At 44.7% G+C, this 16,537-nt stretch overlaps 1 protein-coding gene across 1 annotated transcript in view; it reads left to right on the top strand.

Moving 5' to 3' along the window:
* The window catches only part of PCYT2 (phosphate cytidylyltransferase 2, ethanolamine), a 271,685-nt gene that overhangs the window by 54,851 nt on the left and 200,297 nt on the right, over positions 1–16,537 (top strand). Inside the window, exons 2-3 of the mRNA XM_069655300.1 lie at positions 5,656–5,744; positions 6,157–6,318. Of these exons, the coding sequence (XP_069511401.1) occupies positions 5,656–5,744; positions 6,157–6,318 (251 nt within the window). The remainder of the gene's footprint in view (positions 1–5,655; positions 5,745–6,156; positions 6,319–16,537) is intronic.

The following is a 16,537-nucleotide window of genomic DNA, read 5'->3' as shown; positions in this document are numbered from 1 at the left end:
ATGCCAGTTTTAAGGCATCACGCTGCCTTGGGCTGGCCCCACCTTGGGGGAGGCTGGGCGTTTGTTTAATAGTTATGGTTAGTGAGTTGTTAGTTAGGAGTAGTGAAGACACGAGTGGGGAGAAAAGCATCTAGTAACAGGAACGAAGCGCAAAAGGCAGGCAAACCGACACATATCCCGATGATGGCTACCGGGGAAGCACAACAAGGCAGCACACTCGCAACGTATCCAAACGTGTAAGACACAGCATGAACATGGAGGGTCAGACCCTCCCCATGAGGGAGAAATCAGCTGACGATGGAACAAGAATGCCCTTCAGCAGCCACAAGCCGACAGGCATGCCTATGGGAACACATGGGCTACGGGACAATGTAACCAAATGGGCCAAGAAAAAGCGGTCATAGCCACCTGGAACGTCAGGGGACTAAACGCCTATGTCAAGAGACTAAGGGTCTATGCCTGGCAGAATAGAGCAAAATTACAAAATGCTATGCTGCAGGAAACGCATTTAACGGCGGAAAAGCAAATTAAGATGGCTAAGAAATGGGGAGGACAAATGTATAGCTCAACATACTCGAACTATGCTAAGGGAGTTCTGACGTGGATAGCTCGGGAGTTCCCTTCAAACTAATAAGACAAGAGAGGGACATGAAAGGCAGAATGGTGATCGTACACAGAATGTTGGGGAACAAAGAGGTGTGCCTGATAAACACATATGCCCCCAACCACGACGCAACAGAGTTCTTTAAGAAAATTACACCCGGGCTAGCCCCCCTACAGAGGAGCGTCATTCATATGGGCAGGAGACTTCAACTGCACGCTGAAGCCGCTGGTGGGTAGATCTGACAGCAAGCAGAAGAAACCAGTTCCGCCGGCCAGGGCCCTACAGAAGACTCTAGACCAGCTGGAATTGGAAGACGTCTGGAGGAAGGTACATGCCAACACCAGGGGATACACGCACTATAGCGCCCCACACGGTATGCACACCTGCCAAGATTACTTATTAATGGGCATCGAGTCCCTCAGGGAATTCACAGGGATACATTTTAAGGCAAGAACGCTATCCGGCCACGGCACGATAGTAGCAACATGGACATGCACATACAGAGGAGCCCCCATACCCACCTGGAGACTGAGGGTGGAGGCACTGACAGATGAGGTCTTTCAAGAATATATTAGAAAGACGATAGAGGACTATTTTGACCATAATGTGGGGAGTGTGGACAGCACTGGCATGGTCTGGGAAGCTTTCAAGGTGGTGGTCAGAGGAACGGCGATAGGGAAGGTGGGTGACTCCGGGAATCCATTATGGCTGATCTGTGGGGATATAGAAAGGGAGATAGACTAGGTAGGGGAGAAGGGGGAAGAACCGGAGGCGCTTACAGCGCTGCGATTGCAGTGTTGCACACTCTGGGGAAAACTGGGTAGATTAGACTATGGAAAGTATGTACAGAGACTACGCGCAGAAGGGGACAAGCCTGTCCGGCTCCTAGCCTGGCTCACTAAACAAGAGAACCGGCACAAACCAGTAACTGCAATCGGATGAGCGAGACGAGGAAGTGAGGACCCAAGGCAGGATTAATGGGGTGTTCTCGTGGTTCTATGAAGAACTGTACTCCAGGAAACAGGAAGCGGAGGCGGAAGATATAACTGATGCCCTAGGGGAGATTCCCCTTCTCAGGCTATCGAAGGAGCAGGTGCAGACATTGGATGCGCCCCTTACACTTGATGAGCTGACCGCAGTGATAGCCGACCTCCCAACAGGCAAATCCCCGGGACGGGATGGGTTATCTGGGGAATTCCATAAGAAATACAAAGACATGTTGGCTCCACTGCTGCTAGAGATGTTTCATGAGGCATATGAGAAGGGAAGGTTGCCACAGAGCCTATCGGAATCGGTCATCATACACATATTGAAACCAGGGGAGCCGCCTCTTGGTTGTGGCTCCTATAGACCGATTTCCCTAATCAATCAGGACTCCAAAATCCTGACTGCAGCCCTAGCGAACTGACTGAAGTGGGTCATATCCACGCTGGTACACCCAGACCAAACGGGATATGTACCAGGGAGGAACACGACATGAAATCTGCGCAGACTCAACCACGTTATTGAGAGCACGAACAAAGAACAGGGGGAACGCGCGTTGGCGTCGCTAGACGCCATTAAGGCATTCGATTCAGTGAACTGGGACTGGCTTTTGGGGGCTCTTGCCCCTTTTGGGATAGGGGAGGGGTTCCTCCGCTGGATTCGGCTTCTTTACAGTGATCCAAGAGCTAGGGTGAAAATGGGTAGGCAAAACTCAGAGAAGTGGAAGATTAGCAGGAGTACGAAGCAGGGATGTCCACTATCCCTGATGAGATATATATATATATGTTTCCTATGGAAACAGCAACTTAACCATAACTACACAGACACTACTGTGGCTGTGAGATCATATATATATATATATATATATATATATATTCTCACAGCCACAGTAGTGTCTGTGTAGTTATGGTTAAGTTGCTGTTTCCATAGGAAGAGCACTTTTTGGGCGGCTTATAACTTCGCTCTCCCTAGACGAATCCTCAGCAAACTTTGCAAGAAAAGTATATAGGCCACTCTGATTTTGTTTGCAAAGTTTGGTGATGTTTGGTCCAGGGGGGGAAACGTTATAGGGGGGATCCCAAAACGTCTTTTTTTCCCATAGACTGAATGGGGGAAAAACTTTGCGCACGCCTACAGCCCAAACCGCTAGACGGATTTTCACCAAATTTGCGGGAGGAGCAGGCGCTTAGTCCCGAAAGTGTGCTTTTGTAAATTTGGTGACAATCCGTCCAGTAGTTTTCTTTAAAACAACCACAAAGTATGTTTTGAAAAATGAGTGATATCTATGTCTGCTCCGCGGACAAGATACCGATTGGCTAATCGGCAGCGTCATGTCCTTGGACATGTGACGCTTTCGCTGATTGGATGTTGAAGAGCGTGAAGTGCGTCAGATTGTTTCGATGTGCCGCTATCTTTCATTCGTGTTTTGGTGTTCGCGGATATCGCCGCTAAAACATATAAAACAACACAACATTGCACTTGTTAAACTTATCAAATACTGTCTCGGATGGTGAGGGTTGATGAGGCTGGGATGGGATGTGGCAGGAGGAAGTAAAAAAGTGGTGTTTTTTTGCCACAAAAGTCATACGGCAGATTTCAAGTTGTTGCTCAATATAATGTCCGTAAAGTACAGGCGAAGAATTAATGTGTCTGTGTTACAATGTATTTAAAAAAATATTGCAGCCAGACTGGCGCCCTAGAGTTTGAAATCTGAGGCAGCCACCTGCAGTGTTTGATGGAAACAGCGGGTCTGCAAGTGTATGGGAGTACCAGTTCTCATGAATGCGTTGAGATATGTTGTTGCAAAGTGAGAATATATTTAGATTCTGAGTGAAGATCACTAGGTTTGCTTTTTTGGTTGCGAGCTCAGGAGGCCCACGCATTTGACTGAACCCATAAGGGGCAATAGTTTTTTGAACTTGAGCGAAAGGCAAAATTCACTAAGAATGCAGGGAGTGAAAGTTTTCAAAAAGGAACATTTGATAAGGTTATGCATTATAAACGTTTGTAAGGCACATGCAATGTCAGTTTATGAAGAATCTTTGGTGCAAGCACATTGCTCTCTGAGTTTTATGAAGAGAATGGAGAAGGTCAATATCTTGTAAGTTTGCTTTTGACGACTCTACACCAGAACGAGATTTAATTTCTTATTACCTGAACATTCATTTTGGCAATGTAACTGGAGTACTATCTTTCTGTGTAGTTGTCATTTTTTTGTAGTTATGGAGAGTGCAGATTCTCGACGTTTCTAGACTATCAGTAAATTCACCCATGTTCAACGCTAATATTTCTTTAAAATGTTATGTAGGACCACATCGATTTGTGTATCAGTTTCCACGTTCTTTTTGTCTTTTTTAAATTGTTTTCTGTGTGTAGTAATCGTTAGTTTAAACTGTATGCCGAATTAAGAAATGAATAGATGTATTGCACTAAAGGTTGGGTATTCATACGTATTTTCTGTTATGTTTTGCAAATGGTTACATGCTGCCTTACTGTGATTGCCATGGATTCCAGATGCCCGGTGATGGATTTTTTCACCGGCAAATGCACGTACTCGTAAGCTCCTGGATCACTGTGACTATTTTTTGGGACGATCGTGCAGGACCCAAGTGTCCCTATGCTGCACTGGCGTTTAGGAGTAACATAACATCTTTTATGTTGGTCTAGGCCCAACTTCATGCTGACACCCTGGAATTCACTGTGCGACCGAAGCGGTTCCTTTATCGAAAACGAAGGACCTAAATAGCTGAGCGACAAATTCTCACGAATCCTCTCAGACCGACCAACAAGATCTTCGCAACAACACTGCCTTAAGATCCCGAGGTTCAAGCTGCAGAAGGCAGTTTTAGCAGCTAAAATGTGGAGCACACTGCCTATAGCCCTAAGAGTAAAACCATCCTACACTAACTTCAGAAAAAACGTACAAATGTGGCTCACCTCACAGGAATCTTAATAACGTGCTTTTACATTAACTCTTTTCTATACCTGTCTTGATGTATCATATTTAATTCCTGTATTGTCTTAACTTTATGCAAATTATGCAATATATGTAACTGTAAGAAATGCGCCCAGATACCTAATGGTTCGGTGTGGTATACAAATAAGAATTGTTCTGTTAACTGTGGAGGTTGGAGAGACATTTATGGGTGGGTGATATTATTTTGAACGCAAATTCCTTGGTTGATCGAGAGCCAGTGTACACTACGTCTCACCTCCGATATATGGAAGGATCTAGGGAAGTTGATCGCCGATCTAAGTGCGTTGTTTTGTAGCATTTGTAACTTTTTTTAGGTTACGGTGGTTAGTTCCTAGGTAGAGGGCATTACAGTAGTCTAATTTGGATGGGACAAGTGCCCTGACTATAGTGGTGTTTTTGGCCTGTTGACTGTGCCACCCCATGTCCCACAGCGCCTGGAGACCATGCACATGGCGGCAATGCACAGAATAAATCAACATAACACACATCACCGGGTCTGCACCATCCATAAATGCCTCCTGAGCAAGGCGCGCTGCCAGTGGGTGTGTCCTCAGTGTCTCGCCACATCTGATCACGACTCTGCCTCATTGGACATAAGCTCCTGTCAGGCCGTGTTTCTCTCCATATTTTATCAGAGGCTGCACCCTGTTACACACCACTTCTAAAAAACTGCAACAAGTTATTTCTGGGGGTAGTGAGGTATTGTTGGTGCATGCATTGTTGGCAGGAGAAAATATTGCAGAGGTGGAATGGTTAGGCTATAGACTTGATGAGCAAAATGTATGTGGGTCTGGCAGGCTGATGCATGTCTCTTCACTAGGAAACTGTAGACTAAGAACTTTGTTCCCAGAGACCTGCCTGACATTTTCTTGCCCTTATCTTCCTCTTGATTACTGTGGTTCCTTGCCCACCCGCCTTCATTGTCTAGGGATTGCTTTCCTTTTTCCTCTACCATTTTCTGCGACCACTGCCTGATCAGGGGGGGTGTCCACCCCTTGTTTGCATGAGTTATTTGGTTATGGCCTCTACCTTAATTTGACTGCTCCATTGCTGAGATGGAATGGCTGACTTTATCTATCTTCTCTTTTAGCTATGACATGGTACATTATGGACATTCCAACCAGCTGCGCCAGGCACGTGCCATGGGAGATTACCTCATCGTGGGAGTGCACACAGATGGTAAGAGGCTCTTCCACCAGCCGTTGGATCCTTAATCCACAACCTTTTCCTTGAAGATGTAGTTCCAATGAATATAAAACGATAACCGAAATTTCTCTGCCAGCGGAGACTATCAGCACCAAGCAAAATTGACATCCATGCTCTGTGCCAGGCAAAGATTTTCTTCAGTGTGGTAATGTGGTAGATGCCCAGGCTTTGCCCCTCCCCACTACTTATCTGTAGAGCCCTGCACTAGACTAGTTGACTCCCAGAACTCTGGCTGCTCGTCACCTGCCCTTTGGCTAGTGCTCTTTTTTTCCAAACTGGATCATTCTAATAATCTCTCTGCCCCCAACCCTTTGATAAGAGTAACCTTTTCCTTAAGAGTGCTCCTAAATTAATGATTCCTTCTCTTGTATCTGCTTCACTCCAGAGGAGATCGCTAAGCACAAAGGCCCTCCAGTGTTTACGCAGAACGAGAGATATAAAATGGTCCAAGCCATCAAGTGGGTGGACGAGATCGTGGCTGGAGCTCCCTATGTGACCACGCTGGAGACCCTCGACAAGTACAACTGTGACTTCTGTGTCCATGGAAGTGAGTGAGACCTAGTAAATGAGCATACTTGGATGGAGGATGGGGGGAGCCATACATGAGTAAAAGATGGACAAATTGATGCTGTATCTCAGGGTCTTTGAAAAGCCAGGTATTGGTGGAGGGGAGCGGGTCAGGATGGCAGGTTTATGGTGGGGGTAAGCAATGGTTGAGTGGAAGGTGGTGGTGTAGGTGTTGGGATGACTGGAGGGGGAGTGGATTGAGTAGGGTTTGGCAAAGGACTGGGCAAAGGGGAGAGTCCTGGTTAGATGACGGGTTCAACCGAAATCTGGGTGATGGTTGGGTGGAAGAGGGTGAGAGCATCATGTTTGTGTGGAAGGTGCTAACTATGCTTGTGTAAGGGCTGTACAAAGACATTCATGTGTATTTATTATGCAGTGCTCATTGCATCTTGTTGGCCACTTTAGGGTGGTTTGCATGTTATAAAATAAGATTGTAGTGTAGAAAGGAAAGAGTCTTGGCGGATTAGGGACCCCTTAGTTAAGATGATGTTGCCAATAAACACAGTGAAAGTGGTGGGTATTGTGCCCTTTCTGGTATTTTTATTGTGTGTCCAAATGTCTATGTTCTGCCAAGGAAGTCCATAGCTTCTCCCCTTTCACTTGGAGGGCTTGTCCAGTAAAGCATTGGTACTTTGTGGGGTGTATAGACAGACTCTTTTTGGAAGAGACTGGTGAGGTATTCCAGAGATGAGCCCTTCACTGCTTCATACCAAAAGCAAATGGTTTTTAAGCCAGAATGTTAGTTCTCTGGGGCTCCATTGCAAGCCTTGAAAGCGAGGGTAATGAAAACAGAGCTTCTCGTGTTAAAGATAATACACCCTGATGTGCTATGTGGTCTGTAGTTTCAGTAGTGTCTTAGCAGAGAGCTAAGCTTATTTTACATAAGATTTATAAAACGCACCTCTGCTTTTACCTGACCTCATGTCGTTGATGAACTGGACTGTGGCAGGGATTTCTTGGTATAGTCTCCTGACATGAATCCTAATTCACGGCTTCTGCACAGCTCTTCGTCTTACTTGCCAAGAAGAATTCTAAATACCCAATTGCTAGTGTAAAGTGCACCTTTATCTGGCTTTGTATAGCTATGTTGGGTTGGAGAGGTCTTTATTCCTAGCAGAAGTGTAGCTTACCTACAGGCCCTCACCAACTACCAGAACACATCTTCCTTTATACCCTGCAGACCAAATTACAGATATGGCCCATGCTCTTTTAACAAGATGCTACTTTTGTTACACATTTAAACCCATCAATGTATCAGCAAAAATACACAATTTAAAAGAAAAAGGGCTAGCCATACGTCCATTGTACTTCATATTGTATAATAATGATCTTTCTTTCACCGTTCTAAAACCTAATGTGATGTATGTTTCAATAATTCTGAACCTTGAGGCACAAGACCTACATTCTCACACAGGTAGTCTTTTCAAATACATAATGTTACACCTCATACGTTTCTTCTTTTCACCTGAGGAAAGTTGTGAGGCACAGGATAATGGAAGGATGGAAGATTTGGTAGTTGAAAAGACTACCTGTGTTAGAATTTACATCTGGTGCCTCAGGATTCTAATTATTGAAAGAAACATCCCATTGTGTTAGAGTGAAGATATGCGAATCATTATTATATTATTTTTAGACCAATGAGTTTATAGAGAAGTACTATTTTTCAATATTTTGTATTTTGCTAATACGATAAAAAGTGTAACATAAGTAGCAGCGTTTTAAAAGAACCTACGATGGAATATTATTGAAGGCTAATTGGTGATGTTCTTTATAAATTTAATTTTTGTTAGAGTTTTAGACCTTTTAAAACAGCTAAAACATAGTGTATATTTAAACGGCAAACAGTAATACCACTCTTCTCTAGATCCGCTCAAGCGCTAGCAATGGTTGTACAATATGCTACCATCTCTTTGTTCCCGACCCTCATACCCCCTAAAGAACCCCGTCCCACCCTTTCAGTCAGACCTGTAACCGCAACATTGAATATTTCTCAACCAATAAACTACGAAACAAGTTCTCCGTTTAGCAATTCCAGTGATTTTTTTTTTTCTTTTTCTTCCAGCCCTTGAATTGTACGTTCTCTCCCCCCCCCCCCCCACTTTAATTCTCTGCAATATTACACTTTTTTCTCCTGGAGATATTTTTGAGAAGTTTGTGTGTGTAAATACTCGGTGTGTCTTCCAATTTTTCTTTTAAATTATGCAATAGGTCCAAGAGTTCCCTCTTTTTTGTAAAGTATTGTTAAACCCAGAGTCCCTGCCCATCTACCTCTCCAAGTTTGTTGACTTTTTTTTTAATTATCTGTTTTTATTTTATATTGCCTCATTGCACAGCCAAACAACATCATAATGTCAGCAGCACATACAATCAGGTAATAGCCATTCAATGTTATAGTTCCGAAGACATATAGCAAAATAATGACGTTTACACAACATGACCTAAACCTTGCAGCCACTACCCCTGCCACCCTCGTCATCAGTGCTCCTCTCAGTTACCCCTACCCACATAATCTCCCACACCTACCAACCTCGATGTCAACATTCCTTACCACATCCCTACCGTTATATTCACTCTCCCCTCAATGCCTATCGGATGCCCAGTCTTTGGTTCCCTCCTGGTGGTTTTAGTTCTGGAGATGAAGTGAGTTCATTTAACATCTGACTCAAATTAAGGTCACCTCCTTCCGAATCCCTATTTTCCTGCAAAAACTCCACCTCCACCAATCCCCACCTTTGAATGTCCGTCATCCTTTGCCTTACAAGCAGGCACTTAGAGCGTTTCCACGAGATTGCAAGCCTCCTTTAGACCAGCATCAATAAGAATCGTACTATGCTCTTGCAGGTCTGATCCTTCTTCCTCCTAGGAACCAATCTCCATAAACAGACAGACGGCGTCCGCCTGTAGGAACTATGCATTAGAGTGTTTATCCTGTCCATCATCTCTTCCCAGTACATTATGACCAGGCACTCCCACACCATATTCCAAATCCCCTGCTGAGCTCCGTCCTCACCTTGGAAAACAATGAGACAATATAGGATTGATAGCATGGAGTTTCGCTGGGGTCATATATACCCTGTGCAAATAATTAAATTGAATCAGTCGGAATCTAGCATTTCATTATACCTTTTTCACCTATTCCCATATATGAAGCAATTCCCTGTCCAATATCGCAAAGGCTACATCCATTTCTTTTCCCATTTGTTCTTGATCACAAGGTTCGCCGAAGGTCTTCCCTCTTGCAACACCCGATAAAGATGAGAAACCACCCCATTCCCAAGACTCAAAGACAACATGGTCTGTACCACTGTTTCCGTTTCCGGTTCCTCCAGAATACTCTTTTCTTTCAGCCATTCTCCTCACCAACCTGCTATATGCAAGATAAAAGCCCCCTGGCATGTTATACTTCCCCATCCATTGTTCAAAAGTGTGTAGATTTCCGTCTGCAAAAAACTCGCCCAACAACGTGAACCCCTCAGTCCACAGTGTCTACAGGCCCATTTCTCCAAGCGCGTTGAGTTCATGTTTAATTGTCTGTTATTCCTGTTTTTTGATTTCAGGTATGAGATGAGGTTGCAGTCAACTACCAATATGCCCCCTTCACCTATTGCCTGTAGGAGTATACACGTGTTGGTGGCATCAGAATAGTTTGGGCTTGACATAACCATAACCGATGTGTTATTATTAGTAGGTTAATAATTGAGTGCGGCGGTAGCTTCACAATGTATTGATCAGGGTTATCAGTAGTGTTTGGTGTAGTGCAGGCTGACATCTCTGGTTCAGTCACAGTGGGTGAGCGCACATTTTACTGCAATGTGCACTTGGTTTAAAGATAGGCCTACATAAAAAAACAGCAACTAGGCTTCCACAATTCTGTGGATGGTGGGTTAGACAAACAAATTTCCTCAGTTTCCACAGTTGTGGCAGGTCAGGACGCACATCGTCACTGATTCTCTGGAGGGAAGCTCCTCTTACATGGCCAGGGAAAGGCAGAAGCTACCTGACTCTGACCCTGCGGGTGGCTATCTGCAGGAGGACCACGAAGGGGTGGAGAAACTCCAGGGAGACATAAGAATACAGAATCCGAATACTCCTTCAGATGTAACTCTTAATGACACCCATGTGCCTTTGCAACATTCCTGTGTGGCTTATTGTGATGTAGATAGAGAATTCCTGGGATCCAACTTGTTCTGATACTGGTTGGGACACCGGAGGCGAGCAGACTGCAGGACGCATCACGGAGGCTGACGAGAACAGTATGTAGATAAACCAGGCCAAGAGAAGGTAATCAAGTTGACACAGGCAGCTGGAGCTGCCAAAAGCAGAGGAAGGCAAAGCGGGAACCAAGCGGCTAACGGGACGCACTTCCAGTCAGCGGGCTGAGAGCAAAGAAGACCGTGAGATGCGAGGAATGCCGGAGCCGCCAGTGAAGACCGGTAAGCCCAGTGAGAATGGGACACCGGGGCGCTTCAGGGCAAATCCTGCGTACCGTTGACAGCTGGAGAGTGCCTAATTAAAGGAACTGGAATAGTTAATACGAATATGAACATTGTTAAGAAAGGGTCAGTGACCCAGTACTTGAAAAGCATTATTTCCTGGATGCAAGAGAGTGAATGAAGAATGGAAAAGTCCTGGCAGGATAGTGAACCAGGCAAGTGGGTCTGGGACTCACACCCCTGAAAGACCATAAAAAGTCTTGTCAGGAGAGTTAACCAGGGGTAAGGAGAGCAGTGAGAAAAGTCAGGGGTAAAATTACCTGTCCTGAAATTGTGGAATAGCGACAACCAATATAAAAAGGGGAGCCAATACCCCTTTTAAGGATAAGTAACAAAGTTGCGAATACCCTGGCAATAGTGTACACCAGGGGATTGAAAAATGATCAAGAAAGCAGTGGTCAAAACCCCTCCTTGAAATTGTGGAACAGTGACAATCAATGGACAAGGGAAGAACCATACCCCTTTAAGGATAACTGAGATCTAGACAGCGAGAGAAGGAAATTCAAGGGAAGAGTCGTCCCCAGCTCCCTTGAACAAACTTGTACTATGAGAAAGTGACATTCAAACCACCAGAAGAAATTTAGGGGAAGGGAAGATCCCTTTCCTGGTGGAACTTTATTCCTTTTCTTTTCTGCACCTTAGAACTCTGTTTTGGGACTTTGAAAGAAAGCTATAAGTGTATAGCTTATAGAAATGCCAGAGTAGCTTTGTATATTGAGTTTAGCGTGTAAGAGTTTGTTTAGGGTTTTTGGACACAGGAATGAGGATGCTTTTTGGGTTAACTTCCTGACACAGACAGTCCTTAGTTTTGTTGAGGCAGGGAAGCCCCTCTTAGGATTAGGATAGATAGTGTCTATTTCTCCAAACCCCCTTTTTCTTTTATGATCAACTAGCAAAAGTACCCGTTCTCCGAATGAGTTCTGTAGACAGATATGGTAACACTTTCATTAATTGTTGAAAATGAATGATCGTGTAGGTCGCTGTTCCGCCTTATCCTGGTGTGGTGCAGTTCGTTTCAGTGCATATACCTTGGAAATCGTGCATCCTAGGGCCTTGAAACATGGTCCTCGAGGTTCCGTATGGACCTCAAGTTCTGTTTTCGTGTCGGACTTTTTGAGACATTTTTTTTCTTTCCCTTCCCAGTGAACATGGTTTATAGCTTTGTCGGTAGGCACCATCTCGGAAAAATCCTCTGGAAACATCATTTCACCTGATGCATCAAAACATTTTGCTTTCCTTCCCGATTAATATGGTTTACGGCATTGTAAAGCTTGTTTAGAAACAACATTTTTTGTTTCCCTTCCTGGTGAACATGCTTTACGGCTTCCTCGGCAGGCACCAAAAATCCTCTGGAAAAGTAAATTCCCTTTCTGGAATGCTACCTGCCTTCACCTTCGCCTCTTAGGTCCATTTGCGTCTCATATATGTTTTGTTTGCCATCCTGGTGAACATGGTTTACAGCTTCGTCAGCATGCTGCAAACCCACAAACAAATTTTATCTTTTGCTTAAATTCTAGGAAAGGGGTGGGGAGTCCAAATGTCATGTAGCCAGTAATGTCCGGAGAGCCCTAATGGGTATCTATGCAAAATCTGGTGTAGACTGGTGAAACGGTGTGGAATTGTATAAGGAACAATACTTTGCGCCACTATCCCACATGCAACTTTTGACTTTTATATGTATAGATAGCTAAAAGTCTGTTACCAACACTTAACATGCCACTGTGTCCGAGTCTTATTCTTGATCCTTTACAACACCTATCTTTCTCTATACTAAGATTTTCCCTTACCTATCAAAACTAGTTAAGGAGCTTATCAGTCATCAATGAGAATCTAAACCGAATCTGTCCATTGTCCCAACTAAACCTGTTCTAATCCTACCACTATTATAACAACGAAAACCAGGAGAATGCCTCCATTTACCTGCAGGCTTGTTTTTCACAAAGTTCAGTTCATCAAACTATTCTCAAGTAGTTCATGGTGACTGTTTTTGATCAATTCATACAGTTCTGTTACAGGGTTGTTCAACTTCTCATCCTGTTCTTTTATATGACTATTCTCAGTCTCCTTTTTGTACTTTTCTTGACTTATTTTACTTGTATCTATCCTTCTCTTTTCCCAAGTGAACTTTATCCAACACTTTGGACCTTCCCCATGGTTTCTCTCGCCTTTGATATATAGTTCAGTCTCTGGTTTCTCTGTGGCCTTGGCCCCTATCTTTTCAACTTTCTCTTCAGGCTTTTCTCTTCTATAGTATTTCTCTTCTCGGATTAGACCTTCTTTGTCTGGTTTAACCTCAATACGAACATTCCAGTCTTGAGGTTTCATCCCTCTTATTTTGTACTATATAAAGATTTCCTCCTAGACTGCGACGAGTATAAACATTCCAGTAATTATTATTATTCCCTTCATACAATGCCAATCCTTTATTTCGACTGGGACGAGTATGAGCGTTCCAGTAAGCATTTTCTTCCACTTCATTCAATATCAATACTTTATCTCGACGGGGGGGAGTAAGAGCATTCTAGTAATGATTTTCCATTCCCCTCCCGGATCTCCCATTTTCCCTGTTACCTGCCATGTTCAGGAATAACGTCACCAGGTTTATTATTGGCGTGGGACTGTTTCTTCGACTTGTCAGATTGGCCTTTCTTGATTTCCGCTGCTGTGTTTTCTTCGTTTTGCCGCACAAGCAGTTTCCCCGGTATCACGTCTTGCGTTAGATTCTGCGTTCGTTCTAGCAGAGTGGTATCAGCCTTGTTCACAGGACCTCTGGTCCACCACGGCTCTATTGTTGTCAAGCCACCACTCCACTCTCTCTTGCGATACCGGCGCCTCGCGTCCGCATTGGTTTCTAGCCTCGCGTCCGCATTGGTTTCTAGCCTCTTTTTTTCAGCGCTGTGCATCCGATTCTGCAGTTTGCTTCCTCTCGTTCAAAGGATGCTGCGCGTACAGCCTTTTCTCTGTGTAAGCCAGTGCACAGCTTTGTAACTTGTGGGCTTCCTCTCTGTGTCTCCTGTCTACTCCCCTTTCTTTTATTACTTAGCCGTGGGACATCCCCGGAACAGTCTCATATTCCCTTTTTCTCTGTTTGTTCTGTCTTCTGTTCTCTGTGAGAAACCTGAGGGTATTCTCCCAAGTAGAGCCCGAGAATCCCTTATTCAGGTGGCCAGGGAAGGGCTCTCAGAACCCACCCTGGGGGTGGATGAGCGAGGGAGGATCACCTGGGTAGAGGAGCCGGGGGAATACCCCAGGTAAGACGCAGTATTATACCGGGGTAGAAGGAGAGGAGGATAAAGTCCCTGAAGCTTTTGTAGGCTGTTTTAAAATCTGCCTCCCTTCCACCCAATGAATCTCCCTTACCAGAAACCAACAACCCCTCCGCCTATGGTAAACCCATTAGGAACCCAACCCCATTGCCATGGGAAACTACATCTTCCAGGATCCCCGTTTTCCTGTTGCTTATCCAAGTACTCCCAATCATTCTTCTCCCTGTACCTCTGTTTATTATTTTACAATTTCCCAGTATGCTTTAACCAAACACCATTCCCCCTATTCATTTCACAAACCTTACAATTATCACCTTTCTGAATTCATCAAACCCCCCCCCCCTTTTTCGATACAAACACTTTCTTACTTCATGACAGACAACGGACTAACCCCAGAGCCGTTTACCTGACATGTCCCAACACAGAGATCAAGCAGAGTCAGGCAATTGCTGATAACTAGACACACACCTGGTTGTCCTTTTCCTTCCCCACAGGCATATAAAGCGGAGCACAAGAGCACACTTTGAGCAAGACCGAACACACGAGGAAGCAGCCATTCCGGGACAGCAGTTCAAGCGGAGGAGAAAGACAGAGATCCGAAAGGACGACCAAAAGGGAGTTGCCCCTGTCCTTTTCAACCCAGACCTGTGATGCCTCGGTGAAAGCAAATGTACAACCAGGAATTGCATCTGGCGAGTGGTGTATCGGATGTCTGCGGTATGCGGAACCCTCCCGCACGGATTGCCAGGGTGGGGAGAAGCGGTTGTCATTGTGGTACTGTCCTTGACTCCAGCGGCAAAAGAAACGCCAACGAGTTCAACTCAGCCGGTGAGACGGAAGAAACTGATGGTGGACCGGACTGTGTTGAGCTCAAAGTTGCTGTGGCAACATTGCATGTATAGAAAGAAGATAATAGACAGAGGTCTTTTGTGAGTGAAATTGGAACCAGACATGGAGTGGTCCGGCGCCATGTGGGTGCTCCTTTGAAGGACTCTATTGGGTATGCCTCTGCCGAAAAAAAGTATCGAACTAAGAACATTTTGGCTAGCAAACCTACAAAGACCAAGAGGTCTTAGGGGAGGCCGTGTGAAGTGTCAGTGGTCAGACGAGGGTCAAGCAAAATCCCTTGTACAGTTGAAAGTCTTTGACACATGGTGAAAACTAAGTGAGTTGTGATAATTGGCAAACGTGAACCCGAATGAGGGATGCCTACGAATTAGGGTGACCAGTATCACCTCGAGAACATTGTGTGAATAGAAGTCTGTGAAGCCTGACTGGGTGCTGAGAACCGGACTTAGGTAAGAAAAGAACCTGAGGGGTCTAGTGAACCGTGGCATGTGTGAACCCGACGGAGGGATGCCGTAAGAAAGCTAGGGAAGGGAATCCCGCATTGTGATAAAGCAAAGTGAACTGTGTATTTGGAAAATGTGAACCCAACTGAGGGATGCCTACGAATCAGGGTTAACAATGATACACCCATGTACATTGTGGCGACAAGTGTGAACCCAGCTGAGGGATATCCACAGTGAATGGTTGTTTAAAAAGACATTGAGATTCTTGAATGTTACAAGTTTCTGATATTTCGAATGACAGGCCATAATGAACTCGACTGAGGGAGGCCAACGTTGCAAGAAGGATTGGAGCCCAGTTGAGGGGGATCTAAGTCACCCGATGTGAAGATTACTGAAAGGAACTTTTTTATATTGTTTATGGTGCATCGTACCCTCTAAAGCAAGAGACTTTGCATGGAAGGGACTTGGACACAGAAGGTCCTGATGTTGAGAAAAGGAACTGTAACCTCGTGCTGGAGAAGCCCAGGGGTGTGCTGTGCTCGAGAGTCCCGTCTTGTGCCGTGCTAAAAAACGTGGGGAAGGAACACCCCTGCCATACCATGCTGTTTTATCATTTTGTGAACTCTTTCTTTTTCTTGTGAACATTATGCCACACTATTTTGTAGCATAGTGGTAAGGACTGGCCATACGTTTCTTAGTATAGGCCCTCTTATTTGACTAGACTCAACTTGGACGGTGTTATTATTTGATGTTCTGAGCTTGCTCGCATCTTAGATTTAGGTTTAGATTAGGCGTTTATCTCACCCATTTTTACAGTTTAATAAACACCCTTGAACTGTGATCACTTGTGTCTGTCTTATCTCGATACCATCCCTTCCTTTCAACTCCTTCACAGATCTTTCTCCTCGTCTGGGTTAAATGTAATTTTTCCTTCAAAGGAATAATCATAGTCTTGATGACGATAGCACATTTTGGTATGTTCTTCATACATTTCTTTACTGAATGTATTTGAAGAGGTACTGTTGGTAGGTTTCTTAAAGAGGGAGTCTCTCCGAGTGAGGTCTTGCTTGCCTCGACCCCTCGGGAGGATGTTGCACAGCCTCACAGCCTCACAGCCTCTCGTGATTCATCACACAGCCTAAATGAGT

The sequence above is a fragment of the Ambystoma mexicanum genome, chromosome 3q (genome assembly GCF_040938575.1).
Source record: "Ambystoma mexicanum isolate Mex_15411 chromosome 3q, UKY_AmexF1_1, whole genome shotgun sequence".
NCBI classification, from domain to species: Eukaryota; Metazoa; Chordata; class Amphibia; order Caudata; family Ambystomatidae; genus Ambystoma; species Ambystoma mexicanum.
This window is presented reverse-complemented; position numbering and strand designations above follow the sequence as displayed.